Source organism: Echinops telfairi, unplaced genomic scaffold (assembly GCF_000313985.2).
Source record: "Echinops telfairi isolate 266 unplaced genomic scaffold, ASM31398v2 ScPeMD7_7457;HRSCAF=8495, whole genome shotgun sequence".
NCBI lineage: Eukaryota > Metazoa > Chordata > Mammalia > Afrosoricida > Tenrecidae > Echinops > Echinops telfairi.
This window is the reverse complement of record NW_022111357.1, coordinates 38,594,828-38,609,934: the sequence shown is the minus strand read 5'-3', so window position 1 is coordinate 38,609,934 and position 15,107 is coordinate 38,594,828. Positions and strand designations below refer to the sequence as shown.

At 53.0% G+C, this 15,107-nt stretch overlaps 2 protein-coding genes across 2 annotated transcripts in view; one reads left to right on the top strand and one right to left on the bottom strand.

Annotated features, from left to right (window-relative positions):
- THAP3 (THAP domain containing 3) overlaps positions 1-311 on the top strand; it is a 10,204-nt gene extending 9,893 nt beyond the window's left edge. Inside the window, exon 5 of the mRNA XM_013005327.2 lies at positions 251-311. Within this exon, the coding sequence (XP_012860781.1) occupies positions 251-311 (61 nt within the window). The remainder of the gene's footprint in view (positions 1-250) is intronic.
- A 71-nt stretch (positions 312-382) lies between these two features.
- DNAJC11 (DnaJ heat shock protein family (Hsp40) member C11) overlaps positions 383-15,107 on the bottom strand; it is a 61,036-nt gene continuing 46,311 nt past the window's right edge. Inside the window, exons 8-16 of the mRNA XM_004705194.2 lie at positions 11,066-11,255; positions 10,497-10,582; positions 10,208-10,324; positions 5,038-5,193; positions 3,988-4,057; positions 3,146-3,203; positions 2,863-3,005; positions 2,074-2,203; positions 383-1,679 (exon numbers count right to left, since the gene is read on the bottom strand). Coding sequence (XP_004705251.1) covers positions 1,654-1,679; positions 2,074-2,203; positions 2,863-3,005; positions 3,146-3,203; positions 3,988-4,057; positions 5,038-5,193; positions 10,208-10,324; positions 10,497-10,582; positions 11,066-11,255 — 976 coding nt within the window. The 3' untranslated portion in view covers positions 383-1,653. The remainder of the gene's footprint in view (positions 1,680-2,073; positions 2,204-2,862; positions 3,006-3,145; positions 3,204-3,987; positions 4,058-5,037; positions 5,194-10,207; positions 10,325-10,496; positions 10,583-11,065; positions 11,256-15,107) is intronic.

The following is a 15,107-nucleotide window of genomic DNA, read 5'->3' as shown; positions in this document are numbered from 1 at the left end:
CCGGCCTCCCCGCGCACGCGGCAGGGCGGGCGCCACAGGCTGCAGGTGCTGGCCAGCGCCCCCCAAGAGAGGGGTGAGCACTGACCCCACGGCGGTGGGTGGGGGTCCCCGAGAGGCAGGCGGCCTGGTTGGAATAAAGCGTCTGCTATGGCCGCGGCGCCGCCTCCGTTTCCCAGCAGGGAGGACGGACTCCGCCCGCGCCCAGGTGGGGGCACCCGCGCCCGCACTGCGCTTGCCTTGGACTTCTCAGAAGGCTCTTTGCGGGGACCCCGGCCCGGCCGGCCGTGTGCCCCTTCTCAAGACTCATGTAGGGAACCGCGTCCGCCCAGGGCTTGCAAGGGTGGGGGCTGGGGCTCCGCCGAGGAACAGACCGAGTCTGATCCCCAGCTTTCTGCAAAGGTTTATTACGGTGCCTTCCGTACAAGAGCCACCCGCAGCCCAGGGACAGGGCGGTTACCAGAGACCCACGCGACACAAGGTTTATTGCACGATCCACATTCCGGGTTCAGGTCAGAGATCTGTTTAAATGGAGATTATACGACCTGAACCGCGATCACGAATTGGAGGGTGGGGCGGACCACCGCCCGGGGAGGGAGCCCCCACGGTCCCTTCTCCCAGGAGCACAGGGGCCCCCTCTCGGCGGGAGGTTGTTTGCATCAGTTAACAGGTAAGGACCGGCAGCCCACAGCCCGTTTGTCCCTGGAGGTGAGGGTTCTGCTGTCAGACCAGGGGCCTGCAGGGAGGCGGCTCCTGGGGAGCAGCAGCGCCATCTGCTGGGGCTGCGGCGCAGCGCAAGCGAGGTGGGCTGGAGCCCGTGCCCTCCTAGCTCAGGATTTGGCACGTGTCTCAGGCCCTGGTCTTGAGCGCCTCTCCCCAGTGCTGTAGGTCTGGGTGGGCACAGCGAGTCACGCAGCCAAGTCTGGGGTGGTGGTGGAGGTGACTCCTGGAAGGGACAGATGGGCACAGGGGTGGGCCCTGGGACCGGGGCCACACCCCTCTCCCAGGCCAGGGCCAGTTGGAATGGTTGCTGAGACGCTGGGAGGGAGGGGAAAGACCAGATTTCAGACCCAGATGTTCTCATTGAGAAAGCCTGCCAGACCCCAGGGTGTACGCCAGACTGGCTCTGCGATGTCGCCACCCAGAGGGTGGTCAGGAAGCTGGCGGGGCGAGCCAAATTGCCCATGATCCTGGTAGCCTCTGCCCAGGTGCAGTTCTTTCTTCCTTCCGTCCCACTCTACCTTCCACGGTCAGTCTGGACATAAGAAGTGGTTCGCAGTTCCGACTGTGAGGGTGGGATGCTCCGCGCACACCTCAGGGCAGACCGAGGAAGGACTACAGGGGTGGTGGCAGGCGGCAGGCGGCCTGCACAAAGAGAAGCCAGAGGGTCCCTCCCTCCAGGAACATGATCCGTGGGACAACTGACAGGGCTGTGTGGCTCTGGTCCAGGCGGGGCTGCCTCGGGTCACCGGCCAGCACCTGTGAGAGCTGGGGGGGTTGTGTGTCTCTGCACAGAACTGATACGGTACCACTGCCTATTGGAATAATATAAAATAAAAACATCTGATGTTTGGCCTTTTCCCTGCTTTCAAATTTGTAGATTCCCAGGACAAGATTTTTTTTGCAGCCTCTTTTAAATCTCGCTTCTCAGGGAGTTTATCCATCTGCATCAATCCTGTGAGCTGTGAAAGACAAGAGAGACTAGGTATCACAAGGCAACAAACGTTCCTAGTCCCTCCCTTTCTACAGCAGGCCTGGCAGCACAGAGACCAGAAGTGGGGCAACCAGGATGCCAGCTGCCCAGGTCAATCTCGACACGCTTAGAACACGAGGGGTGTGGCCTTCTCACACAGCCACCCCAACTGCAGTTTACAGGAGCAGGGCTCACGAATCCTTGCCCGAAGGAGACAGAGGCTCGCCTCGGAGCATCAGGTCATGACTGCATCGGTGGCAATGCCAAGGCCCCCTTGTTCCTTAGGTGGAGGCACACGTGGCTGCTGTCCCCTGGGCTGGCCTCTGATGCCCCTACCCAACAGTGGCTGCTCCCCTCTTGGGCTGGCTGCGGTGGCCACTCACACTGCTTTGGTATCCTCAGGGCCTCGTTGTCCAGCGCCATCACCTGGTGCAGAACCCCCCGGAACTGGTAGAGCACTTTCAGATTCTTCTCCTCACCCATGCAGGGGTCATAGAACCCGGGCAGCCCAGCCTGGAACACACAAATTGACCCTGCAGACCCAGGAGACCGCCCCACGCCGCAGCCACACCACTCCGCTCTGCCTTGAGGTGCTACTAATGTGAGGGCCTGACTTTCCCCTATGGAGGGGCTCAGGACATATGCTAGCTATAGGGCTTCAAGGAAAATGCATGAGAATTTCAAAATGCTGTACATTTTGTTCTAGGCTTCCCCTCCACACAGGCTCCTGTCCCCAAGCTAAAGACACCTCCTGGGGTCTGCCTGGGACCGAACACTAGCACTTCCTCAGGCTTGGCCGCCTCTGGCCGAGGGAACCTGAGTTTCATCTTCACAGCCTGGGCCTGCAGTGTTGAGTTACACCTGTGCTCCAAGTGACCGCACATTCTGGAGCCAGGCAAGGAAATCAGAAGGTGCATGCCGCAAGGCAGGATGCCCACTTTGCTTGCTGCTGCACTCCAGAGGCACCCAGCACACAGCAGGCGCTCAGTGGTAGGGATGTGCTGCCTGATGGCAAAGAGTGATTCCAGTGCTGCGGCTACTTGGGCTGTGGGCAACACAGGCCACGTGAGGTCCCCGCTGCAGCCAAGGGGCCAGGCTATCTTTGCCAGACAGACTCGGTCCCCCTCCTTTCCAGTCTCCTCAGAAGGCATGCCGGGAGGGCACTGCTCTACCTTGGAAGCTTCCGTGAGGATGAGCTTGGAGTCCTTCACCAGGCACTGCAGGGGAACAGTCACGTCAATCACCTTGACCTTCTCGTTCTTCCTGCTTTTGTCCTTGACAAATTTTCCATACCAGGCATTCAAGATGATAAGGCCTGAGGAGTGAGAGTAGTAAGGGCCAGAGCCGGTCACCGGAGGACATGTCTCTGCTCAGCTTGGCAGAGGCTCCTGAGAGACCCTGGGCACCGCCCCCCACCCTGTCTCCGCTGGCCCAACAGAGGGCCTGCCTTCTCACCCATCCTGGATTCTTCTGCCTCAATTATTCTTCGGACAGATTCCTGCATCAACCGAACCTGCCAGAAAACAAGAATGACCATTGTCAGGACTCTTGTTGGGCCCTGCCTTTATATTCAGAGGCCTAGAGACATAGGGTCTGTGGGGTGCACCCAGCCACAAGTCTGAGGCCCTCTGTCCATACTTCAGCTGCTCAGGACTCGGGAAGGGAGGAAGGAAGCTCGGCCTCACCCGCCAGCCCTAGGAGTAAGCGGCTCCAGCGATGGCATAAACCCCTCCCCACCCCAGACACCCAGCGGGGTGAGCGACAGCAGCATCTCAGCTTCCTCCCAATGGTCCAGAGGTGGGCAGACCTAACCGATCCCGTCAGAACATACGACGGAGCATCAACACCGAAGCCGTGTTCTCAGCTCCTTTTACTAAGGGCCTGTTTCCCATGTCCCAGTCTGCACATGTGGTTGTGGCATGCTCTGAGTCACTTGTCTGTATGCTGTACGCCCCTGCATCCCAGCCCTTCTGCCCACGAAGAACCAACAAGTACCCTGCCATCTCTCCAGAGGGCACCATTCCAAAAGACTGAAAAGAGGACAATGTCCACAGCGTTGAGTTTAAAGACACTTCATTATGCCTGAGGGCTCGTGTATCTGACCTTTAGGACAAGGATGGAAGGCCCCAGTCTGGTGGCCCATAAGCAATACATACCCTGAAACGAACAGGGAGACTGCAGGGAAAGATGTCTGGGGCCCCCTCCCACACCCCTGAGCTAAGAACAAGGGCAGCAGGGAAACCCAGAGAGAGGGGCGACCAGCAGGGGCGGGGCAGCCTTCCTTCGCGAGCACTCACGGCAGCTTCCGCCTCTTGCTTTTTCTGCAGCATGTCTGTGGCCGTGCTTTCCCTCTGCTTCTCCAGCTCCCTGCGTGAGAAACAAGCCACCCGTTAGCGGGGCTACACAGCAGTGAGTCAGCAGAGGCCCGCTGGCCCCGAGCCCGGCAACCACATCAGTCACGGAGAGGGTTTCTACTAGGAGAGCTTTCACAGCTAGCTCCAAGACGGGCTCAAGCAAACCTGTTACACCCTGGGTGGTGCGCCCTGCTTCCCGAAGCCCACATTCTCGCTCGAGCAGACAGATTCCGGGCGCATGCAGCCCTGGGAAGTGGAGGCCTGGGCCAAGATCCACAGGAGACACCCCGACTTTCCAGGACGCTATGTCACATGCGTGCTGAGGACAATTAACGCCCGTGAGAGAAGAGGAAAGCTGTTCCTTTAGCTCTCGCGGGGACCTGGGTCTGCCCACCCCTGACCTGTCAAAGGACCTGACCCCGGTACCTTACTTGTTCCAGGCTTGGAAGCCGAGATTCATTCCCGTCTCCTGCATTCCCCAAGCCCAGTGCACGCTCATTAAGAGGAGCTGCCCTCACCAAGGCTTTAAATCTGCTGTCATGACCCAGTGGGTTATCAACGAGAAACTGTAATTTGCATGTTGATGGCTCCCTGACAAGAGCTAATGTCTTTGATGTTATGTAAGAACCTAGACCCCAATCCTCTTTGAATTCAGTGCCAGGAAAAGGAACTGTTTGTTAGGATAAGTAAAGGAAAATGGTTTAATCTCACATGGTAGAATGAATTACTGAGGTAGAACCTCAATTTTTAAACCAACTTCAAAGGAAAGGTTATGAATGAGACACACCACCACCGATGATGATAATGGAGCAACAGGGAACATTCCTAAGCATTTCTGGGACAGATGTCATGCCAAGCACTTATTTGAATTAATTACTTTTCCTGGCAACCCTGTGGGGTAGGTTCTGTGGTTAGCTCCATTTTATGGACGAGAAAACTGAGGCAGAACTGTGTACAGTGATCACCCCCCCGCCCCCCACCATTTAAACTCACTTCTCTTTCTGCGCCCTGAGATATGGTTTGATGATGAGCCGGTGCATGGCAAAGTAGACCACCAGCGGCCCCACGGTGGCGTAGAACACAGCACTGGGGAGCAGCTGATCTGTCAGATGGATCGGGAAGAAGTAAGTCTGACTGGCTCGGTTTAATCTGAAAAGAACAAAACAAGACCAGTCAGGGGGCTGGTGTTTAAGCACAGGGCGACTGACTTCTTAGGTATACAAACTAGGTGTTTGCTGGCTGCATGATTTCTGCCACTCTGCCAGCCTCCTACTCCACAGAGGAGCCGCTGCGTTTGACAAAGGAGACAGAAGAAAGGCCCCGCTAATGCTGACCTTGAGGGCAAAGGAATGGTGCAGCAGCATTCCCTCTGGGTCACCCCGGGCCTGGGCACACATCGGGGTGTGTCCGTGTGTTACTGGGAAGGGCAGGAAGGGTAAGGACGAAGGGCAGGAGCTAGCATCCCGTTCTGGGATTGGCTGCTGTTGGGCTTTTACTGGACTACCTTCAACTTGAAGGCAAGGCCCAGGGGGCACTGCAGATGTGGCCGAACCTCGGGGAAACCTGTAGCGCTATTAGATGGAAGCTCAGAGCTGGGAGGCAGCCAAAGCCCCTGGGATGTGGGGTCCCCAGAAAAGAGAACCAGAGATGGGGAGCCGGTAGCTCTGTATATTAATGCGCCAGGGGTCTCCAGGGAAGGCAAAAATCATCGCCCAGAGTTTCTGGCTGCTGCCCACCAGAGGCCCACCAGAGTGTGCAGTCTGAACTCAGTGCTCTAAAATACAATTCAGTACTCTCGGGACACGGAACAGAACGTAGTGCTCACAGTGCATCACTCACATTCCCAAACCAAAACCAAACTCCCGGCCATCAAGAGGATGCCCAATGCACAGTGACCCTACAGGGCAAGACAGAACTGTCTCTGTGAGTTGCTGGGACTGTAACTGTTTACAGGAGTAGAAAGCACCATCTTTCTCCCAGGGAGTGGCTGGTGGTTTCAAACTGCCAACCTTGTAGATTGCAGCCCAAAGTGGAACCACGGTGCCACCAGGGCTCCTGTCACACACAACACCCAGAATAAAATCCAAAACTACAAAGAAGGAATCAGGGAGACATGGAAAAAGACGCTCAGAGACAGACTCCAAGATGACCCAGATCCTGGACAGAGCAGATGGGGTTTTAAAGCAGCTACTACAATAAGGGAAAGGACGACAGGTTCGTAATGAATGGAAAATAACAAAGTCTCAGTTGAGAAAGTAAAACTATAAACACAAAATCTAAAACCAAGAAACCCAATCTCTGAGATGAAACAGTCACTGGGTGTAAGGGAAGCTGGAGACGGGCGGCAGTGGGCTGGAAGGCGGATCAGGAACCCCGTGAGAAACAAGTCACTAGGCTGCTCCATCAGCAGCAAGCAAGAGTCAGGTAGTTGCTCCAGAGCCAGGGCACTGATCCATAACCCACAGGACAATCACTAGCGCTCCGTCACCTGGGATATGGAATGTGCAAACCTGATGCATTAAGAAAGGCAGGGAGAGGGAGAAAACTCTCAGGAGCTCTGGAAAGATGGGTAACCCCATGGTACTTAGCCAATGAGGAACCGGGGGAGGGGCTTGTGAACAAGGGGCTAAAATGCGTTCAGAGGAGCTGTGAGGCTCATCCCTCCCTTTTTGCCCGATTTTGTAAAATTGAACAATAAAGGCTTATCTCGCTAAAGCGAGCACAGATTGGATTTCTTGAGCGTTGTCAGTTAAAATCCCGTAAACTCGGGGTAAAGCAGTCCTTCGGCCCCAGTTCTCTCTCAGCCCCATGGGGCATGGCCTTGATCAGGGGTTTATACCGATCCATCAGTTACCAAGAGGAACCAATACGGTGTCTGGGATTGCAACAAGGTTTCTCACAACCCAGGAACTTAGAAAAGATCTATCATAAAGAACAGAGAAAAGAGCAGGGGCCAAGAGGACAGGGCTTCTTCGTATACCTGCGGAACAACACTTTTCCATGAAGCAAATTCTGGCTCAAATGATTTCCCAGGTAAACTCCATCACATAAAGGGCTGAAGTATCACCAACCTTCCACATATTCTTTCAGACAATTGTGAAGAAAGAAACACTTCCCAATTAACACTAACTCTCGTCTCCAAACCTGACAAATTATATACTACTACTAATAAAAAGAAAGCTACAGACTAACACCCTTATAAAACAAAACAAAAAACAAAAAATTGAGGCAAAAGTCCTAAGTAAAATCACACCAAACAACTATGAATATATGTCATGATCAAGTGGGGTGTTCCCAGATATGTATGGGTTTATTAAGCATTTAGCAATTAATGTAACGCACCATGTAAACTGCACTAAGACGAAAGCTAACAAAGTACAATCAGCTGCTTTTATTGAACTCTGGGGCCTTCTGGAAAACCTTTGGTATGGACACCAATTCAACCGGCAGACAATCCCGGCTGTATTGGCAGAAAACTTGGCTAAAATGAAAATCTCTCTTTCCCAGGAGGCAGAGTGGCATTCTGGGCAGTGTGAATTCAATTCAAATCATGTCAAGGGCTCTCTATATGGGCAAAGTGTTTAAAAAGCAAAAGGAATCCCAGAGAACTGATGTGCCTTACAAGTGGTCCCAATTCAGGGGCAAAAAAAAAAAAAAAAGAGACCATGGACAGCTCTTTGTCCTTTATGAAGGGGTTTCACAAACTACAGGGAAAATGGACAATCAAGATGTTCCAAGCCTTTAAAAAAAATCATTTTATTGGGGCTCTTCAGCTCTTATCACAATCCATCCATCCATCCATCCATCGTGTCACGTACATTTGTATGTTTCCATCATCATTTCCACAACATTTTCTTTCTACGTGCACCCTTGGTGTCAGCTCATCCCACCTCATGAACCCTCAGTAATTTATAAATTATTTTTTTCATGTCTTACATGGACCACTGTCTACCTTCACCCACTTTTCTGTTGTCCATCACCCTGGGGATTCTCCGCCACCCCATCTCCCCTTTCCCTCCTAGTATTGCTACTCTCATTACTGGTCCTGAGGGGGTTATCTGTTCTGGATTCCCTGTGTTGGGAGCTCTTATCTATACCAGTGTACATGCTCTGATCTAGCTGGATTTGTAAGGTAGAATTGGGGTCATGATAGTGGGGAGGAGTAATTATGAGCGGATACTAAGGGCTCAAGTATGGATTGTGATTAGAGTTGTACAAGCCCCCAATAAAATGATTAAAAAAAAACTAGAGGAAAGTTGTGTGTTTTGTTGGTGCTATACTGCACTCTGGCTGTCTCTTCCTTGTGACCCCTCTGTAAGGGGATTGTAGACGGCTGGACTTTGGGTCTCCACTCTGGACTCCCCGTCATTCACATTGATATGATTTTTTGGTTTTGTTTTGGGTCTTTGATGCCTGATACCTTATCCCACCCTTATCCCATTGACACCTCATGATCACACAGGCTGGTGTGCTTCTTCCATGTGGGTTTTGTTGCATCTCAGCTAGATGGCCGCTTGTTTGTCTTCAAGCCTTTAAGACCCCAGATGCTATATCTTTCGATAGCCAGGCACCATTAGCTTTCTTCACATTTGCTTATGCACCCGCTTTGTCTTCAGCGATCGTGTCGGAAGGTGAGCAGCACAGAAGGCCGGGTCATTAGAACAAAGTGTTCTTGCATTGAGGGCGAACTTGAGTGGAGGCCCAGTGTTTTCCCAGCCTTTCTGAGGTCCTTCATACTAACTCTCAGGTGTGCCCTCATCTTATGGGAGGAGAGAAGGGGGCCTGGGCACCTATGCTGGCTCTCATCTCCCACAATGGGGTGTGGTCTACTTAACCACCAGGCTGTGTTTTAGACTCTGGGAGTAGACAGAGAACAAAAACAAAGCCGCAGTCCTCAGTGGGCTTATCTGGATGAGACCAGCCTGCCTGTCAGAACGATTTGGTGCAGCAGAGTAAAGTAAGGTAATGAGGGAAACCCTGGTGGGGCAGTGTGTTCAGCATCAGGCTGCTAACAGAAAGGTCTGTGGTTCAAACCACCAGTCATCCCCAGGGAGAAAGACGTGGTAGTCTGTTCCCATAAATACCGTCTCAGAAACCCCATGGAGCCGTTCTATGCTGGCCTGTGAGGTCCTGTGAGTTAGAGAGTTTCCGGGGAAAGGGAGAGATGAGGGGAGAGACATTAGGCAGATGGATACCGCCATCCTGCAGATGAGAGGCAGCAGTGAGGTCGCAGGAATTGGGGGGGGGGGGTGGGTAAGGGGAGTGCGCAGACTCTGAAGGCTAGCAGAGCTGAAAGCCCTCTGAGATTCATTAGTTTGGAAGGCGGGAGAAGCAGCAGGGATAACGAACGTCAGGTTACCTGTATATAGAGAACGGCAGAGCTGTCATTTACTAAGGTGGGGTGGGGCGAGACTGTCTGAGGGGGGTTAAGTTCTGTTCTGGCTATGGGATGTTTGAGATATGATTTGATACCCAAATAGAGATTTAGAAAAAGAAGTTGGGTGTCCGAGGGTGCAGGGGTGAGGGCCCAGCGGGGAGCTCATCTGTGCATGGGGGTAGTTCATATGGGAAGCTGGAAAGAGAAGGGCTAGCCTGACGGCAGCCTCCACTTAGCAGCCTGGGGATAAGGAGCAGCCGGCTGGAAGGCACGGCCAGAGCTGAGAGAGAAGCAATCTGTAGTCCATGAAGAAAGGCGGGGGTGGGGGGTGGGGAACACACAATGGTCCATCGAGTCCATTTTTGTGGAGATCAAGCGAGATGGGGATCAAGCCCTGCCCCCTGGACCGGCAGCTTTGAGGGACACCGTGGGCCTGGAGGAGCTTCAGAGAAAACAGAAAGAGAGGCGGGAGGAAGGACAGGCAGCTCTGGAGAATGACTCTTCACAGGACAGCAGAGGGGCCCTAGCTAGGAGGCGGGGAAGGGGCTGTGTGCGGACCAGACAGAGGCGAGCCCCGACATGAGATGTCTGAGCCTGAGGGGCAGGCCAATAGGCTGACAGGTGAGCCAGAGGAGGCCCCGATTTCCTACACAGGCCTTCTGCACCCCGTGACATCATTTACACACCAAAATCACAGGGCAAACAAAGGCTACTTCATACAGCCAAGTCCAGCTGAGCTAGAAGTCGGCAGATATTTTTGGCCACAGAGATCTGAGGTAAACTTACTTGACTTTGAGCGAAACGCCCTGTGGGACGCCAACACTAACCGCAGCACCCAGCACGCTGTGCCTGGAGATCTTCCGCTCTGCTCCGTACTCCACCACCGTCCCAAAGAAGCCCGCCCTGTGAGAGCAGACGGCCAGTGAGGCAGGGCGGGCTCCCGGCGTCTCCCCTCCAGCCCTTCCTTCCGGACCCCAAAGGGAGGCGCAGGTTCCTGACTGATGCCCCTGACGGGCAGCAGGAGGCACTCAGGAAACACTTGGGGAGGCTCCACTCGCAGGGAGCCTCGACGTACTTCAGCGATCCTTTGACCCGAGTCTGGTCCTCATCCTGGAACTTGTGCTGGTAGCTGATCATGGCGAAGGAGTGTGGGATCCCAAGCTGAAGAGACACAAGGTCAACTGAGTGCTGGCGGGTACTCCGGCCTTTCTGTGGGACATCGGCAACTGCCTCCCCGGGGCTGTGCCTCCACCTCAGAGGTGTCTTTTAGGGAACCTCACCAGGAGTGTGAGCACTGGTTTGCAGCCAGTATTTAGAGATGTCTAGCTTCTTAGGCACGGTCCCTTCAAGTAGGCTGGGGTTCCCATTCTCCTGCCGTTTACTTTCATTCATTTACAACCCCACCTGGCTCCCAAGGATCTGAGAGCATGACTGCTTTGGGGCTCCCTGGACCAAGCTGGGCCTCCCCTTTCAGAAGATGCGACGATGGCTCTTTGCTTCAGGACCATCTGAATGCAGCCACCCTGGGAGTCTAAGACTGACACTGAGGTGCCATTCCCAGAGGTGTCCCCGGAGTCTACCCCACCAGTGGTGGTTGCAAACCCATCAGAGCCTGCTGACCCTCCAGGAGAGCGCCGTCCTCACCTGCAGGGCCACAGTGAAGTGGCTGGTCTTGGTGTCCCGGACGATGCTTGTGTTCATGGCCGACTGGATCCCCCACCGCCACTGCAAGTAACCCACAGTGTTCTTGTCCAGGTTCCTCGCGAGGACAGTGGTGAGTCCGGGCCGGATCCCTCGGGCCGAGAACTGCAGGGCGCAGTTTGTCGTGACAAAGCTAGAAGGACACACAGGCAAAGGGTTGTGGATGACAACTGGCCCTCGGCTGTGCTTTGCAGACTGTCATCTCAGCCAGGCTCAGGACCTGCTCACATCCTGGTTAACTGGGGCCCACTCCGGCAGGTAAAGGCAGATTAGCTAGCCCTTTCTGCCCTGCTGCTCCACACCTTCTCCACCCAGCTCAGCTACTCCACGGGCACCTGGGTGCCAGCTTTCTTAGCCCGCGGATCCAACCCTGCTGCACATCAGCCATCAGGAGGGCTTAAAACATGCCCTGTCTCCAGAAGAGTACTACCTCCTTCAAAGGTCATTAAACAAACAAACAAAATAAAACAAAAGCCCTCTCTAGAAGGGAATGGATACATTCATTTGGTACACACAGTCAGTGGAGTATTACCCATCCCTAGACAACAATGAGACTCTGTCAAACACCTCACGACATGGACGCAGCTGGAAGACATGTTCAGCAGTTAGTCAATCTCAAAGATAGCTTATGACACCATTTGTATGGAAGACTAAAACAAAAAAAGTGGTTCTACCACCAAAGGAAATGACTCTGAAGACTATGTCTAGGCCAGGGGGACGAGGGAGAGGGAAGGGACAGAGGGACAGGGAGGTGGGACGGGGTGGGGTGGGGTGTGTGAGAGGGAAAAGAAAACACTGAAGTTGAAAAGAACACCCATGGGGCGTTTAATGGAGCACCGTCAGTGTGTTGACGAGCTGTGCGACTATACGTAGCACACTTTTCTTTGTGCTATAGCCCACAAGTAAGCAAGCAGCAACAAAGACCAGGCTCACAGCCTTAAACCCCTCCAAAGGAGGAAGAGCCACACGGCCGACTTCAGGTCTTCTGTGACATACAGCTAGTTTTAACAAAAAAGAACAACGTGGCTCAGGGCACTGGCTCCCAGGCCAACCTCCCAGGCGATTTCAAGACCATCCAAGAGAAGGGGCTCTTTAATTAGTTGGGTGGTGGTGATACCCACGGAGGTGGATTCTTAAGGTCCCAGAGGGTTCCCCACTGGGCTGCTGTACAAACCCCGTCGTTTTTAGAAGATGGGGCTTTCTACTCCCATCAAGAGTTGCCGTCTTGGAAACCCACCGGGTAGTTCTGCCCTACCCTACAGGCTCATACCGTCCCTAGGGTCGCTGAGTCTACATTGCTGCGATGGCAGTTGAGCTTTTTAGACCAGGGAGATTCTAACGTTCAGCAAAGTTTGAGAACCACATGCAGTGAGACTGGAATTTTTGGGGTGGAAACCAAGATTTATCTTAAACCCCACAGAAGCACAAACCTGCTGGCAGCATGGCTGCATTCTATCGACTGACCTGAAAAGCTAGGCCAGCACCTAGCTCTCCCGGAAGGCCTCCAGAGCTGATTGCAAGGGAATGCAGCACCACCTTCTGGTTAAAACAGGGTACTTCTCTTCAGTACCATTCACACCACTCCCCTTCTAGTGAACACACTGCCTTCTAATACACACCTAACTTACCTGCCTTCTCCCCTTAACCCCGACTCTGGAGGGGATACTTTGCATTACAAAAATAATAATAAAAGGTGACTGATCACCATTAGTGATTAAAAAAAATCATTGTATTGGGGGCTCATACAACTCTTAGCACAATCCATCCATCCATCGTGTCAAGCACATTTGTACATTTGCTGCCCTCATCATTCTGACTTTTTAATCATTATTAGACTTCACTCACAGACATCCAGAGGGTGTTTCCCTGGTAAAATGAAGAACAAGCCCCCCTTGACTCTCCCTCACAGGGCCCAACCCAACACTACCTTTCTCTGCTTTGGGTATCTATGGGGACAGGGAAGGCAGGTAGAAGAGATAAAAATTGCTCCCACTACCATGACTCGAATTCTATCTTGCAAGACTGGCTAGACCAGAGGAGGTACACTGGTACAGATAGGAACTGAAAATACAGGGAATCCAGGACGGATGAGCCCTATAGGACCAGTGGTGTGAGTGGCAAAACAGGGAGGGTAAAGGGAGAATGGGTAGGAAAGAGGGAACCGATTACATGGAACTGTGTGTGACCTCCTCCCTGGGGGACAGACAACTGAAAAGTGGATGAAGGGAGAAGTCGGATAGGGCAAGATATGACAAAATACCCATTTATAAACTATCAAGGGCTCATGCGGGAGGGGGGAGTGGGGAAGGAGGGGAAAAATGAGGACCTAATGTCGGGGGTTTAAATGGAGAGAAAATGTTTTGAGAAACGATGTACAAATGCGCTTTACACAATTGATGTGTGTATGGATTGGAATAACAGCTGTATGAGCCCCTAATAAAATGTTAAAAAAAAAAAAAAAAAAAAAAGGAAAAAAAAAGAGATAAAAATTACCCGAGAATTCTGAAGTCCCATTGCAGGGCAGTTACACAGAATCAAACTATAAGGGTGTGGCTATGAAGATTTGATGTTCGAAACCACCAGCTGGTCCTCGGGAGAAAGAGGAGGCTTTCGACTCCTGTGCAGTTACAGCCCCAGAAGCCCACAGGGGAAGTTCTACTTGGTCCTACAGGGTTCTTATGAGCTGGAATCAATTGGATGGCAGTTGGGTTGATTTTTGCCCCAGGTGGACAGGCCAGCAGGGTGGGTTCTGGACCACATCCAATGTGGTCACAGGGCTTGAAAGGACCCCTCCCACTGGGCTGCCTGCCCACCCTGGAGCTCTGCCCCCAGACCGACCAACCTGAAAATCACCCCACCCCTTCATGGATCTGCACTCACCAGCCTGACAATGGACAAGGACAAATTCAAGCCAGACTGTAAGGCTGGAGAGACACTTGATGAGGCTCAACAAGAACAGAGTTTCCCCCTACATATGCCAGATCCGATCAGTTCCCCAGGTGCTTGATAAAACCACTCAGGTCCCTGGCCTCACACTCACAGGCAGTGCAGGGGACCTGTGATGTCAGACATAGGCTAGCAGACCTGAGTTAAAACATACTGCTTTATATACTGGGTCCCCTCAAGTTCTTGTTAAGACGTTTACATTTACATCCTGGCCCTGAACTCCTGGACCCAAACCTGCGAGAGCAAGGCCGAGAGGCTGTGCTCTAGCCGGTGTGCAGGGAAGCCTGGTGCACCTGGTGGCCTCATGGCCTCTGGCTGGAAAAACGTTCACAGACTGAGGCTGCGTGTCCATCAGGAGCCTCGCACATGGGCCTCCTGCAACAGTGCTCATCCTCCTCTTGTGTGGGGCGCCTGCAGATTTGCCTTTGCCACGCCCTGTGGTTGGAGCCCAAAGCCTGCAGAGCAGGGGTGGCTCTCTCACCCTGCAGCACCCGCAGGCATCCAAGCCCCTGTGCCGTTGGGAGGGGAAGACATTCTTTTTTGAACATCTCTTTGAACCCCATTTCTGGGCTACCTTTCTTTCCTTCTCCCCTTAGGAGAAAGAGGCTTTCTCTCCTATCCAGTTCTTTTCCGGCGCTGCTCCTAGAGGGGAATAAGGATGCCACCGTGCTCTAGGGCAGACAGTTCTGGGCCATGAGGTCACTGCAGGAGCAAAGGAGGAAGGAACACAGGCTGCCTTGATTATCAGTCACTAAGGAGGACAAGTTGCCTCGTGCCTCAGCTATTTTTTAAAAAATTATTCTATTAGGGGCTCATACAACTCTTATCACAATCCATACACACAGCAATTGTGCAAAGCACACCTGCACATTCATTGCCCTCATCATTCTCAACTTAAACCCCCGGCATTAGGTCCTTACTTTTTCCCCCTCTCTCCCCGCTCTCCCCTCCCTCATGAGCCCTTGATAGTTTATAAATTGGTATTTTGTCATATCTTGCCCTGTCCGATGTCTCCCTTCACCCACTTTTCGGTTGTCTG